Source organism: Meriones unguiculatus, chromosome 3 (assembly GCF_030254825.1).
Source record: "Meriones unguiculatus strain TT.TT164.6M chromosome 3, Bangor_MerUng_6.1, whole genome shotgun sequence".
NCBI lineage: Eukaryota > Metazoa > Chordata > Mammalia > Rodentia > Muridae > Meriones > Meriones unguiculatus.
This window is the reverse complement of record NC_083351.1, coordinates 149,916,463-149,934,513: the sequence shown is the minus strand read 5'-3', so window position 1 is coordinate 149,934,513 and position 18,051 is coordinate 149,916,463. Positions and strand designations below refer to the sequence as shown.

Below are 18,051 nucleotides of genomic sequence, written 5' to 3'. Positions count from 1 at the left end.
GATCGAGTCAGAAATCAAAGCATATCGGAATTCAAGCAGGGGTAATGTGAAAATGTGTTAGCTAGTAAGTAAAAGAAGAATCTCTAAAAAATATAGAATGGCAAACCAGATGGATAAGTGAATAAGGAAGGGCCTCTGCTGCTAAGCCTGACAGCCTGAGTTTATCCCCCAGATCTACATGGTTAAAAGAGAGAACTGACTCTTCTAAATTGTCAGTTGGACAACTTACACATTCTATGCCGTGTGCCCCTTCCCGGCTAGTAAATTGTAACTTTAAAAAAAGAAAAAAAAAAAAAGGACATGAGAACAACCTCCAACATAAATCGGAGGGAGAACAGCTGAGGAGCCTCCTAAACAGCAGGAGGGCTTATATGGCTGTAGTCATGGGGTGGAGAAGGTCACTGAGCTGCCATAACGAAGGGCCAGAAGGCAGGCAGGAAGCGTCTGCTGAGAAACTGAGGCTTTCTGGATGAGACTCCGGGGAAGCTCTCCACTGGCACCTCTGACAGAAGCGAAGGACAAACACCACCATCAGGAAGATAAGCGTCTTCCTTTGCAGCCTTCCTCCAGGGCCATCTGCCTCAGGTTCCTATGGGTCCACAGGCAAAGAGACCGATTTTAAGGTCCAGCTCCAAAGCAGAGTAAAGATGGGAGTTTGGAAACTGACACTCTCGACTCATGGCACTACTTACTTTTCACATTGCACAACTATTAGGAACCAAGGGATTCTAAAATAGGTTATTTTTTCCTTACATTTGCTGCTTCAGTTTCAGTTTTCAGCTCAGTTAGGAGCCATGCAGCATCTGAAAGACCAGCTGGAGCAGCGGACACGGATGATTGAGGCGAATATCCATCGGCAACAAGAAGAACTAAGGAAAATTCAAGAGCAGCTTCAAATGGTCCACGGCCAAGGGCTGCAGGTAAGTTGTTCTGAGCACAGAAAACTTCATTCACATTTTCAGTTCCTGTTTGGCTTTTTTGTTTTTCATGAAAACTCAGATGCAAGAGGTATATTTTTCCCAGTATAGTAAACATTGGCTACCTCCTTAGTAGTATAGAGTCTTTAAAATCCATGAAAAATAAATAAATAAAAATAATAAAAAAAATAAAATCCATGTTCCTAAGAACATTTCTATTAGCATCATTATGTTTTAAATTAGTGAACTAAATTTTAGTAAGTTCAAATATAGAATGTAAAAGTTACATCTTACAGAACCTTTGAAGTAGAGTTTATAATAGTTTTAATAATAGTTGTAATAAAATACGAATAGATACAACTCCTATTACTTGACTAGACACTCACTACTTGTCCAACAGGGCCATCTAGGGGACTAAGGCTTTGCTGAAGGGAAACTAGGTGAACACTGTATTACTGGACTGTTAACTTACTGTGTTTGCTTTCTTTCAGTATTCTTGCTCTTTTTTTAACTATAGTTTATTTAACTATAGTTTTTTTATGAACTATAGTTTATTCAGACTGGGAATGTAGCTCATTAGTAGTCTTTACCTAAAATACTTGAGGCCCTAAGTTTAATTCCCAGCAGCCCCCAAAAATGTGTGTGTGTGTGTGTGTGCATGTAGAGGTGTATGTGCATGTGCACGTTTGTGAGGGCATGTGTGTGTAAGAATGTGAGCATGTGTGCCACAGAGTATATGTGGAGGTCAGAAGATAACTTTTGGGAATCTGGTTTTCCCTTCCACCATGGGATCTAAGGATCACACTCGGGCTGCCAGGCTTGTGCAGCAAGCACTTGTACCTGCTGAGCCTTCTTGCCTGCCAAGACATTTCATTGAAATGCAATATTTATTTTCAAAGATGTTTTTGCAACAATCAAACCCTGGATTGAATTTTGGTTCTGTTCAACTTTCCTCTGGAACTGCTAATATCCAGCAACTCACACCCATAAATATGCAAAGCCAAGTTGTCCCTGCTAACCAGATCCAAAGTGGAATGAACACTGGACATATCAGCACAGGCCAACACATGATACAACAACAGACTTTACAAAGTACATCAACTCAGGTAATTGACTAAAATACCTAGTTAAAAAAAGCTGTGTTGGACCAGCTTTTAACTTTTAATAAAAATTAGAGCATAAAATATTTACATTGTTCATTAAAATATTTTATAGAAAATGGCACTGTTAAATATTTTGATATGTAATAACTTTATGATTTGTTTTTAGGACCTAGTTTAATAATTATACCAGGTTCTTATAAGTTGCAGACTTTTCTATATATACAAAGTTTGATCTGCAAAAGAGACTGAGTAACAAACATACTGAATAGACTGTTGAGCAAGCAGGAATAATTGAATCATTCTGTAGAATCCTGCCAGTTAGTTAGCATACATCTGATAGCATATTTGAAAAACATACAGTATGTGAAAATAAAGCATGTGGCCATAGTGATGTGATGTGACTTGCTTTTAACAGACAACTTCTGTACAAATTTTCTACTTCCCTGTTATGATGATGCTTGTTTTAAAGTCCAAGTTTACCTTCCATCGAAGAATCCAGACTAAGTCAGTTACTACAAGTTAGTCTAGATTTTTCCTAGAGTAATATATTTTCCTAGTCCTTTTCTGTTCTGTTACCATTGTTAAATGGTGAATAGTAGAAGCATGCTCTCCTGCAATTGTTAGGTAATCTATAAAATCTTCTTTTCTAGCAGAGTCAACAGAGTGTAATGAGTGGACACAGTCAGCAAACATCTGTTCCCAATCAGACGCCAAGCACTCTTACAGCCCCACTGTACAATACAATGGTGATTTCTCAGCCTGCGGCTGGGAGCATGGTCCAGATTCCATCCAGTATACCACAGAACAGTACCCAGAGTGCAACAGTAACTACATTCACTCAGGACAGACAGATAAGGTAGTTGTCATGTTCATTTATTATTTTCAGAGTTGTAAATTGATTGACTGAAAACAACCTATATGGGCTGGAGGGACGTCTCAGCATGTAAGAGTACTTGCTACTTTTCCAGAGAGATGGGTTCGGTTCCCAACACTTAACCTCCCACAGGTTACAACTATCTTAACTCCAGATGCATGGAGTCACATGACCTCTTCTGGCCATCTCCATGCCTGTATGCATGTAGCAGATAACAGTAAAAGAAAACCATTTAAAAAATGTCTATGTATATATATGTGTGTGTGTGTGTGTGTGTGTATATACATACATACATACATATATGGGCTAGTTATATAACCCAGGGATGGAGAATTTGCCTAGCATAAGCAGGACCTTTATTCAGTTCAGTCAGTTCAGTACTCAGTATTGTCCTTTTTTCCAAAACCAACAATTTTATTTATTTTTTTAACGATTTATTTATTATGCATACAATGTTCTATCTGCATGTACACCTGCAGGCCAGAAGAAGACACCAGATCTTATTACAGATGGTTGTGAGCCACCATGTGGTTGCTGGGAATTGAAAGCAGGACTTCTGGAAGAACAGCCAGTGCTGTTAACCTCTGAGCCATCTCTCCAGCTCCCCAATTTTATTTTTTTACTATAAAATTTATAGTTTGTTGCTTACTATGGCCATTTTTTAAATTTGCAAACAAATACCACGTCTGTTATTAAAGACAACAGCGTAACATCAAGTTTTATTTTTCATCTCAAACTGGGCTATCAGCTCTAGAAGCCACACTATAGTGCGCCATCACACAAGGCTTTAACAGGCCCTGTACGAGTGCACCTTAGGTGTTTTTACTAAAGATGTTGAGCAGCAGGAGGATAGCTCATCTCTCTGCTCAAAATTTTAAAATGTATATTAATATCTTCCTTTATTTTCTTTCCTAAGTCTCAGATGAGAAAAATTACATGCCAAATGCTATGGCAGAAGAGGTAGCTATGAACTCACGTGGTTTCAAAGCTTAGATGCCTAAATCGATGCAACCATTAAAGAAAAACGGCAACAGTATCTTGATTGAGAAGTCTGAATAGCTGAATTAGAATCAAGTTTTTTGATAAATACAGTTTTGGGGGGTTATTTTTAACTATAGGGTCTCTGGGCTTAAATACATGACATGAAATCGTTTCATGTTTTTACTTCCTTCGTACATGTATGCTGCTTGTTTATATATTTTGCTTTTGTATTGGGCAATATTATTTTTTTAAGATAACACTAATGTTCAGACCAAGAAAGCTGCAAGATTATATAGGCAGCGAGAGCAGAGGATCTGTTGTTCCTTGGAGCTCATCTTCCTCAGCTTAGCAGTCATGTTTTGGGAAAGTTAACAATGAGCAAAAGGAATGCTCTCTGAGGGCTGGTTTTTGTTTGTGTTTCTTGTATTTTTGTTGCTGGTAGTTGGACCCAGAGCCTTCTGCATGCTAGGCCTATACACTGCTATAACGTACATTCCCAGCCAGAAGGTGATTGTAAAACCTGAGAGGACATTAAACTGGAGAGCTGCCATGAATTTTGCAGGATGTATTTTAGCAACCATTTGTAAATATCTTTTTGTGGGAGAGAGGAGACATTTCAATGGACATTTAAAGGCTATTTTTTTCCACAGAGAGTGATAGATTAAGAAAAATAAAAGGATAACTAGCTCACAACTATTTGGTATGATAAATATTTGGTGGACTTTATAGGGGAGCAAATGAGTTTTCTGGGTTGAAGCAAGCAAATGAAGTCTGGTCAAGAAAAGCTTTACAGAAGAGCTTGTTGGCCTGTGTTATAAAGAAAAACATGCCTTGAGGTTTCTGTGTTCAGAGTTCAGAGAGGCATTATAGCAGAGAAATACCTATATGTCCACGTGCGGTAAAGCAGTGTAGATTAAAGAATGTACTTGGTGCTGGAAATGGTGAGAATACTGTTTACAGTACTGTCACAGGCTTCGTTTACCATTGCAGAGAAACCGACGCCTAGCTCATCTGAGAATAAACAGACTGCAGTTACTGTTTCTTTGAACTTGATTCATGAAGAAATTTTTAATTGTTCTGTCTCTTTGATTTGTTTGTTTTTCTTTTGCACCTAGGCAAAGTTTTCTATAAATACAAACGTTTTAAACATTATTTTGTAATAGTTTTAATTTGCTCACAAATTATTTGCCAGTGTAATAAATGAACCATGTTCACCACATATTTGACTCCTAGGTACCTTGCCATTTTGTAAAAAGTTCACTTTTACAGATTTAAAAATTTTAATTGATAAAATACATATAACAAAAACTTGTGTATTAACCGTTTTTAAAGTGTGCTGCTCAGTGGTCTGGAGACATCACGTGTGGGTATGGTTTCAACTGTCACCCCAACCAGTTTTCTTTCCTCTTTCCAAATTGAAACCCATTAGACAATTCCTTAACCTTTCTGCCTGTTGCTTTTGGCAGCTGTCATTCTCTTTCCTGTGTATAAAAATTTGACTGTCTGAAGGTACTTCATGTCATTTTATTACCCAGCATTTGGAGTTTTGTTTTTTTGTTTGTTTTCATAACCTGTTTATTTCACTTAACATAATTTTCTCAGGCCTCATTTGTGTTTCATGCCTCAGGTCCTTTTTAAGGCCAAGTATTCTTCTTTATGAAATATATAGATAACATTTTGCTTAGCTGTTCTGTTACTGGATACTTGGGTTGCTTCTCATTTTTGGCTACTGTGAATAAATAGAGTTATGCACAAAAGCCTACACATGCCTGGGCCCCAGCTTTCATTTGCCTTGGCTCTCTGCTCTGTTTAGAAATGGAATTTTTCATCCTATAATTCTTTGAGAAACTGTAAGAGGAGTGTCTGGCTTAGTTGGTTAGTTTGTTAGTTTTGTTTTGTAAACTTTACATAGTTAACTAGAGTTACTTGGGAAGAAGGACCTCAATTGAGAAAATGCCTCCATCATTGTGTAGGCCAGTCTGTAGGCCATTTTCTTGGTGAATGACTAATGTGGCAGGGCACTGCCTACTGTGGACAGTGCAGTCCCCTGCCAGGTGGTTCTGGGGTTTAGAAGAAAGCCAAGCATGGTGGCACATGCCTTTAATCCCAGCACTCAGAAGACACAGGCAGGCAGATCTCTGTGAGTTCAAGGCCAGCCTGGTCTACAAAGCAAGTCCAGGACAGTTAAGGCTACACAGAAAAACCCTGTGTCAAAAAACAAAACAAAACAAAAAAGAAGGAGGAGGAGAAGGAGAAGGAAAGAAAAAAGAAACAAAGAGGAAGTCGGTTTCTCTGTGGTCTCAGCTTTAGTTCCTCCCTCCATTTTTCTTGCCTTAGCTTCCCTCAGTGGCCTGTGACTTGGGATATTTAAGCCAAATAAACCCTTTCCTTCTCTTGTTGCATTTTGGTCATAAAAAGCACTTTAGCATAGCAATAGACAAGAAATTAAGACAACAATTTTCCTAGTCTGTTATATTTTTCTATAATAGCTATTCTGATTGGCACATACAATGGCTTTCCATTATTGTTTTATTTTTCGTTTCTCTTAGTGATTAGGTCTGGTGAGGACTTTTTATATGTGTCTGTTGAATATTTGTATTTTTTTGGAGAAAAGCTTAACTTTTGAATGCTGTTTGATTGTAAGAGTTCTTTAGATGTCTGGTTAAACTTGATGTTGTCCAGTTGAATTATTTTTTTTAATGTCACTTACCTGTGCTTTTAGTGTTGTGTTGTCCAAGTCCAGTGTCATGAAGCTTGTGTGCTGTTTTTTTCTAAGAGTTGTACAGTTTATGTCTTAGTGTTTAGATTGCTTACTCATTCTCAACTAATTTTTATTACGTCCATCTTGAATGTAAATATTTTTAAAAGTTGTGTTTTGCTGTGTCTGTTTTTGTTCTAGTGTGTTCATTTTACTATATAGTTTAACTGACATCCAAAAATTTTAAACTATTTTTGGTTTGCACAATCTGCTGTGCAAACGCTCCACCACTAAGCTATGTCCCTAGCCTCCAAGGAGAATATCTGAAAATAAACGAACCATTTTATGCATATTGTCTGAGATAATATTCAGCTGAGTAATGTGTTTGCTTTTTGACTCCATTTTGTTTTCTCTCACAGATTTTCTCAAGGTCAACAACTTGTGACCAAATTAGTGACTGCTCCTGTAGCTTGTGGGGCCGTCATGGTACCAAGTACCATGCTTATGGGTCAGGTGGTGACTGCCTATCCTACCTTTGCCACACAACAGCAGCAGGCACAGACGTTATCGGTAACTCAACAGCAGCAGCAGCAGCAGCAACAGCAGCAGCAGCAGCAACAGCAGCAGCAGCAGCAGCAGCAGCAGCAGCAGAGCTCACAGGAACAGCAGCTTCCTTCAGTTCAGCAACCGTCTCAGGCTCAGCTGACCCAACCACCACAGCAGTTCTTACAGGTAATTCTCCCCGAGGAAGCTGCCTTGAGCCATTTGGCTGTTTTATAACCAAGTAAGATATTAAATGAATAGGTTCGAAAAGGATCTGTAAAATCTGTAACAGCTATTATGGGATTTAAATATCTACAAAAATAGAAAACACTGATTGGCTAGTGTACCTTTTTTTTCTCTTTAGTTTCAGAAAGCTTTTAAAGTCTTGCCTAGCCATACTTAGTTATCTGAACTTCTGGACAGAATAAGTAGCCTACTTCCTGTCCATATCAGGTCCCTTGTAGAGCCTGTTCTCTCTTGGGAAAATATTTCCAGAATTAATAAAAACCCATTTTCTTCTTAGTTACCATCAAAGTACAGTTTTCATTGTTCAGGGATATCAAAAAGGACCCTCTTTTCAGCCTAGGAGTTACCTTATTCATCAGATTACATGTTATTAGAGTTGGACGCAATGGCACACATCTGTAATCCCAGCACTCAGGGAGGCAGAGGCAGGCGGATCTCTGTGAGTTCAAAGCCAGCCTGGTCTACAAAGTGAGTCCAGGACATCCAAAACTGTTACACAGAGAGAACCTGTCTCAAACAAAAACAAAACAAAATAAAAATTATTAGATTGTGATTTTGTTTCGTTGTGTCCCTACCTGGCCTGGAACTCACAGAGATACTCCTGCTTCTACCTCTTGCGTCCTGGGACAAGGGCGTACACCATCATGCCAGCTTATTAGAATTTTGAGAACTCCAGTAGGGTGCAGTGTAGGTAATCATTAGAATTTAGGCCCTAAAGTTGGGGTGTATTCAGTTGAGTCATTGAGTCACATGCACTTGAGCTTAACCTTGTCAAACCTCATCGGTAAAGCTGAGGTAATATCGTTCATACTTTATGCCCTTTTACCAAAAGCACGTAAAATGCTAAATATACTATAAGGTAAATAGTTAGCTGTCATTGTTGGCCATGATACTGGCAGATGTAATACATTAATGACAAAACCCACACAGATCTCATGTGGATAAATCATACAGAGCCTGCCTGTCCATAGGATCCAGAAGAAGGTCACCTGGGTTGGGATCCTCAGCAAAGACCATCAGAGCTGGTTTCTAGACTCCAGAGTTGAGGAATCTGGTGGAGTCCATCTGGACTAGATGGAATTCTTATTTTGGCAACATGGAATTCTGAAGCAGCCTCCTTGCTAAAATATTGCCAAATCATACCAGCAGTATTTATAGGGCTTAAGTCTCAACTGCTACAATTAATAACTGGGTTAGCTATTACTACAAATAATAAAACCACTCTTGGACTGTTACTTAGGTGAATATAATATAATAATATTAATATATATGGCTATATATCCTGTGAGAATTAGACAAAAGCTTTGTCTAATTTGCCTTAAGGTTCTAAATCTGTCAAAGCGGACAAGCCCTTAAAAAATGAACATTTGGGGCTAGGGAGATGGCTTAGTAACTGAAGGTGCTGTCTGCTGAGCCTGACAGCCTGAGGTTAATCTCCAGATCCCACATGGTAGCAGGAGGGAACTGACTCCTACAAGTTGTTCCCTGCCCTCCATGTGTGAACCTTGGTAGTATACATGCAAACACAGTGAGTGAGTATTTAAGAATTATTGTTAATACAGTGAACATTCTCTTCTGCCCTGCCCCATCACAAAGATGTATCCCCCAAACAAAGAACCATACAGATATTAGATAGGCAGTGCCTTTCATAAACCTATTGATGTAGATAATAAATACATAATTTGGCTTTTCTAATGGTCCTTTTTGAAAATGTACTTGTGTTATAGTCAGGAAAGTAAATGCTTAAAATCTCTTTGTCTTACAAAGACTTGTTCTAGTAACAACTGAAGAGGAAAAATTGTAAAGGTCCCTCCCTGACAGGTTTCCTCGTCTTAAGCTTAAGACCCCTTGTGCTTGTGTGCATAGGTTTCCTGTATGCATGGTAGTTGTAAATGTCGGTCACCCGGTTTAGCTTCAGGTTAAGTTCAAGAATGCAGCAAGTGTGTTGCCTTTCAGAAGTACTTTATTCCCATTCTGAGAGAATTCTCCCATTCTCTCAGATAGTCCCTTTTTGTGTGCCAGAGTTATAGACTAACAAGTCAAAATGTGGTGAAAGAAACAGACTAATAAAATTGAGACTTTGAAGGTCAGATGTGGGAAATGAAAGCACGGTGTGGACAGTGACGGCAGACCATGGTGGGGCCTTTGTTTTTGTTGCTCTGTTGTTACCTCCTACAGCCACACAGAACCTCAGCCTCCAGCTGTGCCCGCCTTCCTTTTTCTTTACTGCTTGTCCAGACTCAGCATAGTAGTCCCTTTCAATAAGGGGAGTGTTTGAGGTGTGGAGAAGTCGATGTCACGCATCTGCAGCTGGGGTATCTCAAGCTAGCCCCAGGATGTGCAAGGCCTGTGCTTACTATCTTAGCTCTGCTCTGTGTTGTGCACGTGTGTGGAGGGGTTCATACACGCAGTGTGCGAGTGCACATGCATGAAGGCCCATAGTCAGGTGGTGGTCCTTGTTTTTTGAAGCAGGGTCTCATGGGACCTGGGGTTCACTTACTAGGTTGGCTGGCCAGAGCCTCAGCGATCCTCCTTCTTCAGCTCACCCATCCTGGGAGTACAAGCACTCCGGACGAAGCTATTTTCCCAACCTCTGAGTCGATTCTTTACTAGCAGACCAGTGTGCATTGTCTGTCTGACCAGAATGTTTGTGTCTTTACCAGTTTTACTGCTTAAAATTTGGGCCCATAGAAAATAAAGTAAAAATATATGGTTTGTCTCAAAACAAATCCAGCAAGAATTCCTTTGAAAAATTAAATTTTGTTAAGCTTTCAGAAAGAGGCAAGGCTTCTGTTTTTCAAAAACAGTTTTTAGATTAGCATACAAAATAAGAATTTAAAGCTCAAGCTCGTGTCCCTGTGGATTGACAGTGTGAACTGAGAGTGTCAAGGCATAACCATGGTGCATAATCCTTTTTGTTTTTAGACGTCTAGGCTGCTCCATGGAAACCCTTCGACACAGCTCATCCTCTCTGCGGCCTTTCCACTGCAACAGAGCACCTTCCCTCCGTCGCATCACCAGCAACACCAGCCTCAGCAGCAACAGCAGCTTAGTCGGCACAGGACTGATAGCCTGACTGACCCTTCCAAGGTCCAGCCACAGTAGCACACATACTTCCTCTCTGACACTAGAGAGGAAGGGAATGGCCACAAAGAGTCACTTGGATGACATATAGTTAGAAGTTCAGCAGTTTCATGAGGGTAGTCTTGAGTGTTCCAGTTCCTGGATTAGTTGGTTGGGAAACACTGCCCAGTGCTACAGATGTGCATTAAATACCAGCCAGTGGGAGATATAGGGACACAGCCAATTCTAATAGTTTCTTTGCCCAGATATTTTTTGATGGAGAAAGAGTATATTGCCAAATGCTAACAAGCTCAACTATCAACCATGACCTTTACAGAATCAGAAAAGCACTAACAATGTTGGTGGCTTCTGTGGTTCTGTGCCTGGTATCAGATGTTACAGAGGACGCACCACTGCCAGGGGTTTGCTTAGAACGCCATGAAGACAGTCCAGTAGTTAGTAGCCCCATCCCAAACCCCTCTTCCTGTTCAGATAATGACAGAACGGTGATTACTTTCAGAATGTTGCGCAGGTTTGAGTTCTCTGTGTACAGATGCTATGTTGGTGTGTGTGTGTGTGTGTGTGTGTGTGTGTGTGTGTGTGTGTGTGTGTCTGGATGGAGGAGAGAAAGCAAACTTTCTGTATGCAGCATGAAATCATTGTCTGTCCCTCACAGAAATGAGTACATTTCATTAGGTTTTGACACCACGTACAAACTGATAGCAGCCTCGTTTTCATTTTGTTTACAACACATAGTGTTCTAGTCACTTTTTCCAGGGCACAAGTCTTTTTGTTCGTCCTTTGGCTGTGATGTCACAGTTTGTTAGTGAGGTTTAATGTGCTGCTGGGAATGGATTTTTTTTTTTTCAGGTTAAATTATTGCTATATTTCCATTTATTCAGAAATATCCCTTATTTCATTATTTTTCAATTATGTTTGAAAATAGAATTGCACTGCTTTATTTTAGATGGTTGCTTAAGAGTTTGATCACATATTTTGATATATTTCATAGTCGGAATATTTATGTAAATGGTTTTCAACAAGCCTGAAAGTGATTTCAAGAATGTTTCAGTTATAAGAGTAAAATTTGCACACAAACATTTTAGGCACTTTTTAACATTCTCAGTGGTGGGAATTTTAACTTTTAGGGTTTGTTGGAATCTTTTTATTATCCTTAAAAATTTCAATGCTTCTTTTAGTCAGAAATGATTCAGGGTTATTTGAGGGGGGGAAAAACCCATAGTGCCTTGATTTTAATTCAGGTGATAACTCACCATCTTGAATTCATTGTCTGGTTTCAGTAGCAGTTTTGAAACCTTAGTACATTTTTAGCAGCATGTGGGTCTCAGTGTCATTCAGGTTCCCATGAGCACTGCTACATCTCTTGAACCACCCGAATAGTATCACGGTTGTTAATGGAATCCCAAAACTGTTTCCAGATCATTTATTTTCTTTTAAAGCTAAGTAGTCCTTTAAAAATTACCAGTAAATACTTGCTCAGAGAAAGGGTACAAACTGTCTTAACCTTCATCATAACACTAGAATATTATAGCTCACATGCTTTCTAAACATGAATTAAGATTTCATTTGGCAATATCATACTCTATAGGTAATAAATAAAAATCACATTTTAAAAAACATTTTTAAAAATTTTATGGTATTAATAATGAAATTTGCAATTATAGAACAAAAGATAAGTAGAATATAGAATATAAAACATTACTGAGAAAAGGGAGGACAAGTGTGACAAATTAGAATTGACCTTAAAAGAATGTGTGCAACAGGGGTGAAGTTGCTAAACAAAGGTTTTCAGCAGTGAAAAGAACCTAATGCAGAATTGTTAGATAAGGGCTCAGGGGACTCGAGACTCGGTCAGTTCTCTATGTTCAGCTTTGCTCTCATCCTTCAGTATGTCTTTGTTTTCCTGTTTACTGACTGCAGTTAAGTTAGAAGGTTAGTGGTGTAAAAGAAAACAACCAAAGAAAATTGGTACCTACCCTTCTGCAAAAGAAGTGTGGCTAGATACCAGTCAGTAACTAACATATCACAGTCCTTCTAGCTGACACTCATGTGAATACCAGGGATAGTTGTGAGACTACATGTGTAGGCAGACGTGTACACATTATAAAATTGATGTAAACTAGAGCGCCCACATTGCTTTTCTCCCTTTCCAAATTGCCTTCTTAATCTTATGCCATTCCATGTCATCTGAGTTGTGCCTCGTTTATTTTTTGGCAATATCTAGTGATAAGGATTTAGCTAACAGGAGATATACCATACTAACTACGTAATTCCTGTTCTTCACAGTTCATCTTCCTGCTTGAAAGTAGCAATTGATAAAGAGCTCCTAGCTGCTGACTTTGCTGTCCACATGGAGTGTCATGCTGGGCAACCCTTGTCGGCAACAGCTGCCTCTTAGGTCCTTAGTTCTTGGTTCTTTGGATGGCAAACTGTCCCTGTCTGCTCCCCACAAGACTTCAGCATTCTGATCAAGGTTCATCTGTTGCCTGGTCTTCATTTCTGTAGCCAAAGGTGTTGACTGAAACCCCAAATCTAAATCATGAAAAGATACCAAATAGAAACACTTCTCAGCTTCTTAGAATCCTTAACACCCCCTGCTGTATTTCATGGGGATTCATTTTTCATTAAAAAAAATTTATTCTGGGCAGTGCTTTTTAGTTAAGAATTGTTAGGGTGAAGGTCAGATAGGTTCTAGTGGCCCTGCAGGTACCTTGCTCTGGACTGCTTCTGATGGAGTGACTTGGTGTCGCTGAACACGTAGGATGAGGACAGTAAACACAAAGCTGCTCTAGGAGGCGGCCAGCAAGGCTGAGCTGACACACTGCAAAGTTACTCTTTTCTTCCTTAGAGTACAAACTACGGGAGGAAAGCAGATGTGGTAGGCAGGGTTTCTTGCAAATGAGCACTTCAGGCCCTTCCCCAGGCTCTGTCCTAAATTTAGGGTAGCTTTAGAGTGCTGTGCTCCATTGTCGTATAGACATGGCTTTGGAATGTACTACTAATACAAGAATGCCAGTGCTTTTGAATAGTTTGTGATAGAAAACTGTGCAGACCAGTGAGTGTTTGGATTCTGTGTGCTGTAGTTGGTCGTTGCCTTAAAGCAGTCTCTTGAAGTTAGTGTGGAACACTGAAGCAGTCCAGTCATATTAAGGGCATCATGTTGGGGGAAATGAGCCTTGTTCAAGCCTTAGAAAGGACCCTTAAAATAGCCTCACAGGTAGATTCTTTTTACTTGGATATTACTGTGTTTAAAATCTTTCCACTATATTGAGGCAATTTTTTAAAAAGTGGAACGCAGATAGCATTTTTAGTATTTCTTTTCTGTTTCTTTGGTGACTAAAGGTTTGTTGATAAATATTTGTGTAAAACTCATTCACCTTTCCAGTACCTGTGGTCCTGTTCTTAGTACCACAGAGTCCACATTGAAAGGTATAAACACTGGATATTAATATTGCCGAAGGCATATAGCCAGGAGTAAGCTGACTGGAACTTTTCAGTGGTGAAGAAACAGCACAAAGGCACTTGCCATTTTCATAGTAATTGGAAAAAGAGACCTTTTAAGTGTGTCTGGATTGAGTGAATACTCTTCTAAGAGGAGCTTCTGAAGAAATTGCAAAGGAAAAGAGTTGACTATTTTTATAGCATATTTAATATATTTGTATATAACTATGAGTGTAGTAGGAACCCTCCACATGCCTCCCACTTTTCTAATTCCCTCCCCTTACGCCATAGCCCTAGTACAGCCTCATCCGCATGGGTAATGTGCCTATTGTCAGCCTACCTACCAAAAGATAGTGCTGCTGCTTTCTGAGACAGGTGAGATCAGACTCATGCCTGGGGATCCTTTATGGGAGGAATAGCACACACTTAGAACAACATACCACAGTCTAAACGCATCATTTTGAAAGGTAATAAGCACTTTATTGCAATTATTCATTTAGATAAAGTTTGTATCTTAGGCATTAACCATTTTTAAAGGATCCCCTAATCATCACTTAGGTGAAATTATAAATGACACATTTCTGAGAAATGTTTAGATCCAGTGAACCGTAGCAGGTTTATGGGAGTGATTTCAAGGTAGCCAAATAAACTATGACTTTTGTTTTGAATGTGGTGGAGTCAGGAGATTGTAGATGCGTAGCTTGATTTAAACACTATTGTAAACCTATCTTGCCTATTGTGTGGACACCAAAAGAGACCAATGAGCCTGTTTATTTTCAGAGGTCTAGGAATATGCATCTGTCTGAGTAGATATACGGAACTAATCTGTAAATGGTTGGTAGTACTATTTTAGGATACAATAGTTTCAGGAATTACTGAGTGTTTTAATGTGCCCTGAAATGTTGGCATGTCATTTCAGCGTTCCTATTTGAGTTGCTCTTGTATTATTTTTGCACAAAAAGGACTGAGAAAGACTGCTTTGGTTGAAGAAAACTATAATTTGGTCTTATTTTAATGTCTCCTGTGGAAACACTGGAGGTAAATTGTTGGTATCATTACTAATTCAGGATATTTAAAACAGTGTTGAACAGCTCACCAGAAATTAAGCAACTTATATATTTAAAAATTAAAATTTTTTTTCCACGTGGACTGTTTTGCATATTTTTTCTGTTGTCATACACGACATTCCTTGTTTTTCTGAAATATACTTTGAAAGATTTGAGTATTTAACAATATTTTCTAAGCTGCCTGGGTTTCCCCGGGAAAATGCCCTAGTGAAGTAGTTTGTATTTATATATAGTTTGTGGAGACTATTGAGATCCCACCGACACCACCAGCAAAACACTGAGGTGCTGAACTCAGCGACAATCACAATAGTAAGTATTTATAGAAGGACTTAGAAGTGGCTGGAACACTTGTTCCAAAAGCACTTCTCTGGGTTGCGTGAATAAAATGGCTGTATATTTATATTTGTATCTCTGTGTTATCTAGTAAGTGGATTGGTCTCCTGTATTTAAGTTACTGCATCAGTATCTTGTCCTTGGAGGACTAGCTCTTGTTTGGGGAAGTCACTATTCCGCCCTCCAATGCTCCCCACTGACAGGTAATTGGGATCCATTCATTATACATCAGGATGGTAGTGGAGGGTCAGACTGGGCATCCTGCACCTCCGTCCTCTCTTGAACTCATTTAAGGAGGAAAAAAAAAGTTTTAAGCTAACTCCTTTCAGCTCTGCTTCACATTACACCAACCTTTTTCTTGTGTCACTTGTTACATTCTCTGTTTCATAGGCACTTGTTAAAACTATTTCCCCAACATAGTCAAAGGCCAGTGTGAGAGAACACGCGTAGCTTGATTTTGCCCATTTGGGGAAATGATAGCAAAATATTGTCCTTTAATGATTGTCATCATTATAATATATCCATATATTGAAGTCCTTACATATAGCTGGACAATGTGTGTACACTGAAAACTCTTTGAAAAGTTGGCTATCTTTAGATCCTATATAGCCAGCACTGTCCAGTAAGTCAGTGCTTCAACATGGGAAGCCTAGCTGTGCGAGGGGTCCTTCCTGCTCACATGAACTGGAATATGATTCTCCATTAGCACTCCCTGTGGCTCTGGATTCCCACAGGCAGAGTCTAGCATACACAAGGATTCCTTGGAACAGTGATTAGAACACTGTCAGAAACAAGTTGGGTTTAATTACTCAAAAGGTAACTCTGAGGGGGTAAATTGAAAATATACCATTTTTAGATGTATGCCTTTAAGTCTAAGAAAACAAACTGTGACATCGCTTTAAGAAACGACAATCAAATGTTTATGTTTGAGTTGGCCTGTGCTGGTTTACATTTACTGTTGGCAGTGGTTTTAAGAGTACTGCAAAGCTAAAATCCAGAAGAAGCTGTTAAGTTGATGTATACCTAGAGAGTCCTCTTCAGGCAAAGACACTGCTACAAAAAGCCCCTTACTAAGCAGTGGATGCGTCAGCCAGCACAATTATTTAAAGCATCCTGAAATTATTTTGAAGTCTGTTTTCCTGTGGTTTAAGTTGGGAGAAACCTAGTGTAGCGCTTCCACATCCACCCTGTGTAAAGACTGAAGCCCAAAGACAAATTAGTGTTGTAATAAACCAGTTAGTGCAAAAAAAAAAAAAAACCCACATATATATAAACATATATATGTTCTACCTTTATAAACTAATTGTTAATCAGTTCATAGCTGTACAAACATGCACCAGATTCTGTGTTCTGTGTGGTCTTGCTGTGCTCTTCCTGACATTGCTGTTCTTACTGCTTGGTTCTGAGTTTAAATTAAAACAAGAATAAACATAGCTCACCCCTTCCAGCTCCAAAAGGGAGATGCATATGATACTGGTCATCAGATAAGAATACCTTTCTCCCCTACAGCAAGTGTTTAATTCAAATAAATGTAATCCGTAGAGCTGAGACTGGTGTTCTTTCAGGCGTTGTTACCCCTTGGCCAAAACTGGAGACATGACGGATAATGAATGGTTTCAATGGTGCTATATTAGGTTCCCTGGTCTTCATAGCTACATTTGGAAATACTGTCCTGAATAAAATACGGACTTTTCTGCTGCCAGTGAAATATTGCCATTTTAATTGGGTCTGATACAGTTGGCTCTGCTTGTTTATCAACGTTATCCTTTTGGCATGCTGTCACTCAGGCCTCTTGCTGTAGGAGGTACACAGCTTCGACTTAAATCTTCATGTACTACCTTACTGCGCTTCCCCTTAGACTCTGTAATGTATTCAGAACCTAAAACTACAGCAAAAGAGCCAAGCAGTAGCAATGTTTTATTTTTTGTAAGTGTAAAAATAATTAGATCCAGACTTTGTTTCCTTCAGTTCTAAAAATAAAGAATACCTCAGTGCTGCTTCTCAGTATCACCTGCTTTATGTGGCACGTAATGTGTAAGAGTCACATCTGGATTAATAGAAAGACTATTAAATGTTTTTAAATCTGTCAGACATTTTCCTTTCTTTATTCAACAGTGGGCCCAATTGTGTTAACAGTGTTTACCTTGTAGCTTATGTTTTACATTCCACTTTCTCTTAAGAAATGGTGCCCGGCAGCTACAAGAATGCTTCCTCAGACAGCTATGCTTACTTCTCACATACTCACCCAGTGCTTGGGCTGCGCTGCCTCAACTGAGATTCAGCAGTGTAGCAGCGGCTGCCAGCTACTTTCTAGTTATGGCATGTCTAACCAATTTAGAAGGTGTAGTGTGGGGACATGACTTTAGAATTTCTTTAGGGTGTTTTAACTCATGGAAATTGTTTTTCTACCCTCTAACACTATACTTTTTATGGAGTTGGAAAACTCCTTTAAAAAGTGTGCAGAAATGATTTCATAAATACTTGCTACTGCCTAATATTTGGAAGAGCTAACAACTGAAGAGCAACTTCAGCAGTTTTCAGAAGGTTGTAAGGAGACTGCACTGGGTTCTTCATGTCTTCAAGTTACAGATTACAGTGTGTACATTTGTCATCACTGTCTGGCGCTGTTCTGCCGTGTTCCACACAGGAATGCCTCGACAGCTGTATAGAATGCCTTCATATTTAAAAAAGACTATTATATTGCACTAGAACACAGGCTGGGAGAAAACAGCCTTTGCCGCCTGGGTGCACAGAGCAGTCACAA

General features: G+C 39.2%; 1 protein-coding gene across 9 annotated transcripts in view; it reads left to right on the top strand.

Moving 5' to 3' along the window:
* The window catches only part of Clock (clock circadian regulator), an 87,269-nt gene extending 69,891 nt beyond the window's left edge, over window positions 1-17,378 (top strand). For 8 of the 9 annotated variants that reach the window (XM_060380778.1, XM_060380776.1, XM_021650886.2 and 5 more), the window contains 5 exons: window positions 768-920; window positions 1,817-2,023; window positions 2,671-2,876; window positions 6,993-7,305; window positions 10,288-17,378. In XM_060380778.1, the coding sequence (XP_060236761.1) occupies window positions 768-920; window positions 1,817-2,023; window positions 2,671-2,876; window positions 6,993-7,305; window positions 10,288-10,467 (1,059 nt within the window). In that variant the 3' untranslated portion in view covers window positions 10,468-17,378. The remainder of the gene's footprint in view (window positions 1-767; window positions 921-1,816; window positions 2,024-2,670; window positions 2,877-6,992; window positions 7,306-10,287) is intronic. The other variant, XM_060380779.1, reaches the window with a different exon arrangement.
* Window positions 17,379-18,051: the final 673 nt, after the last annotated feature.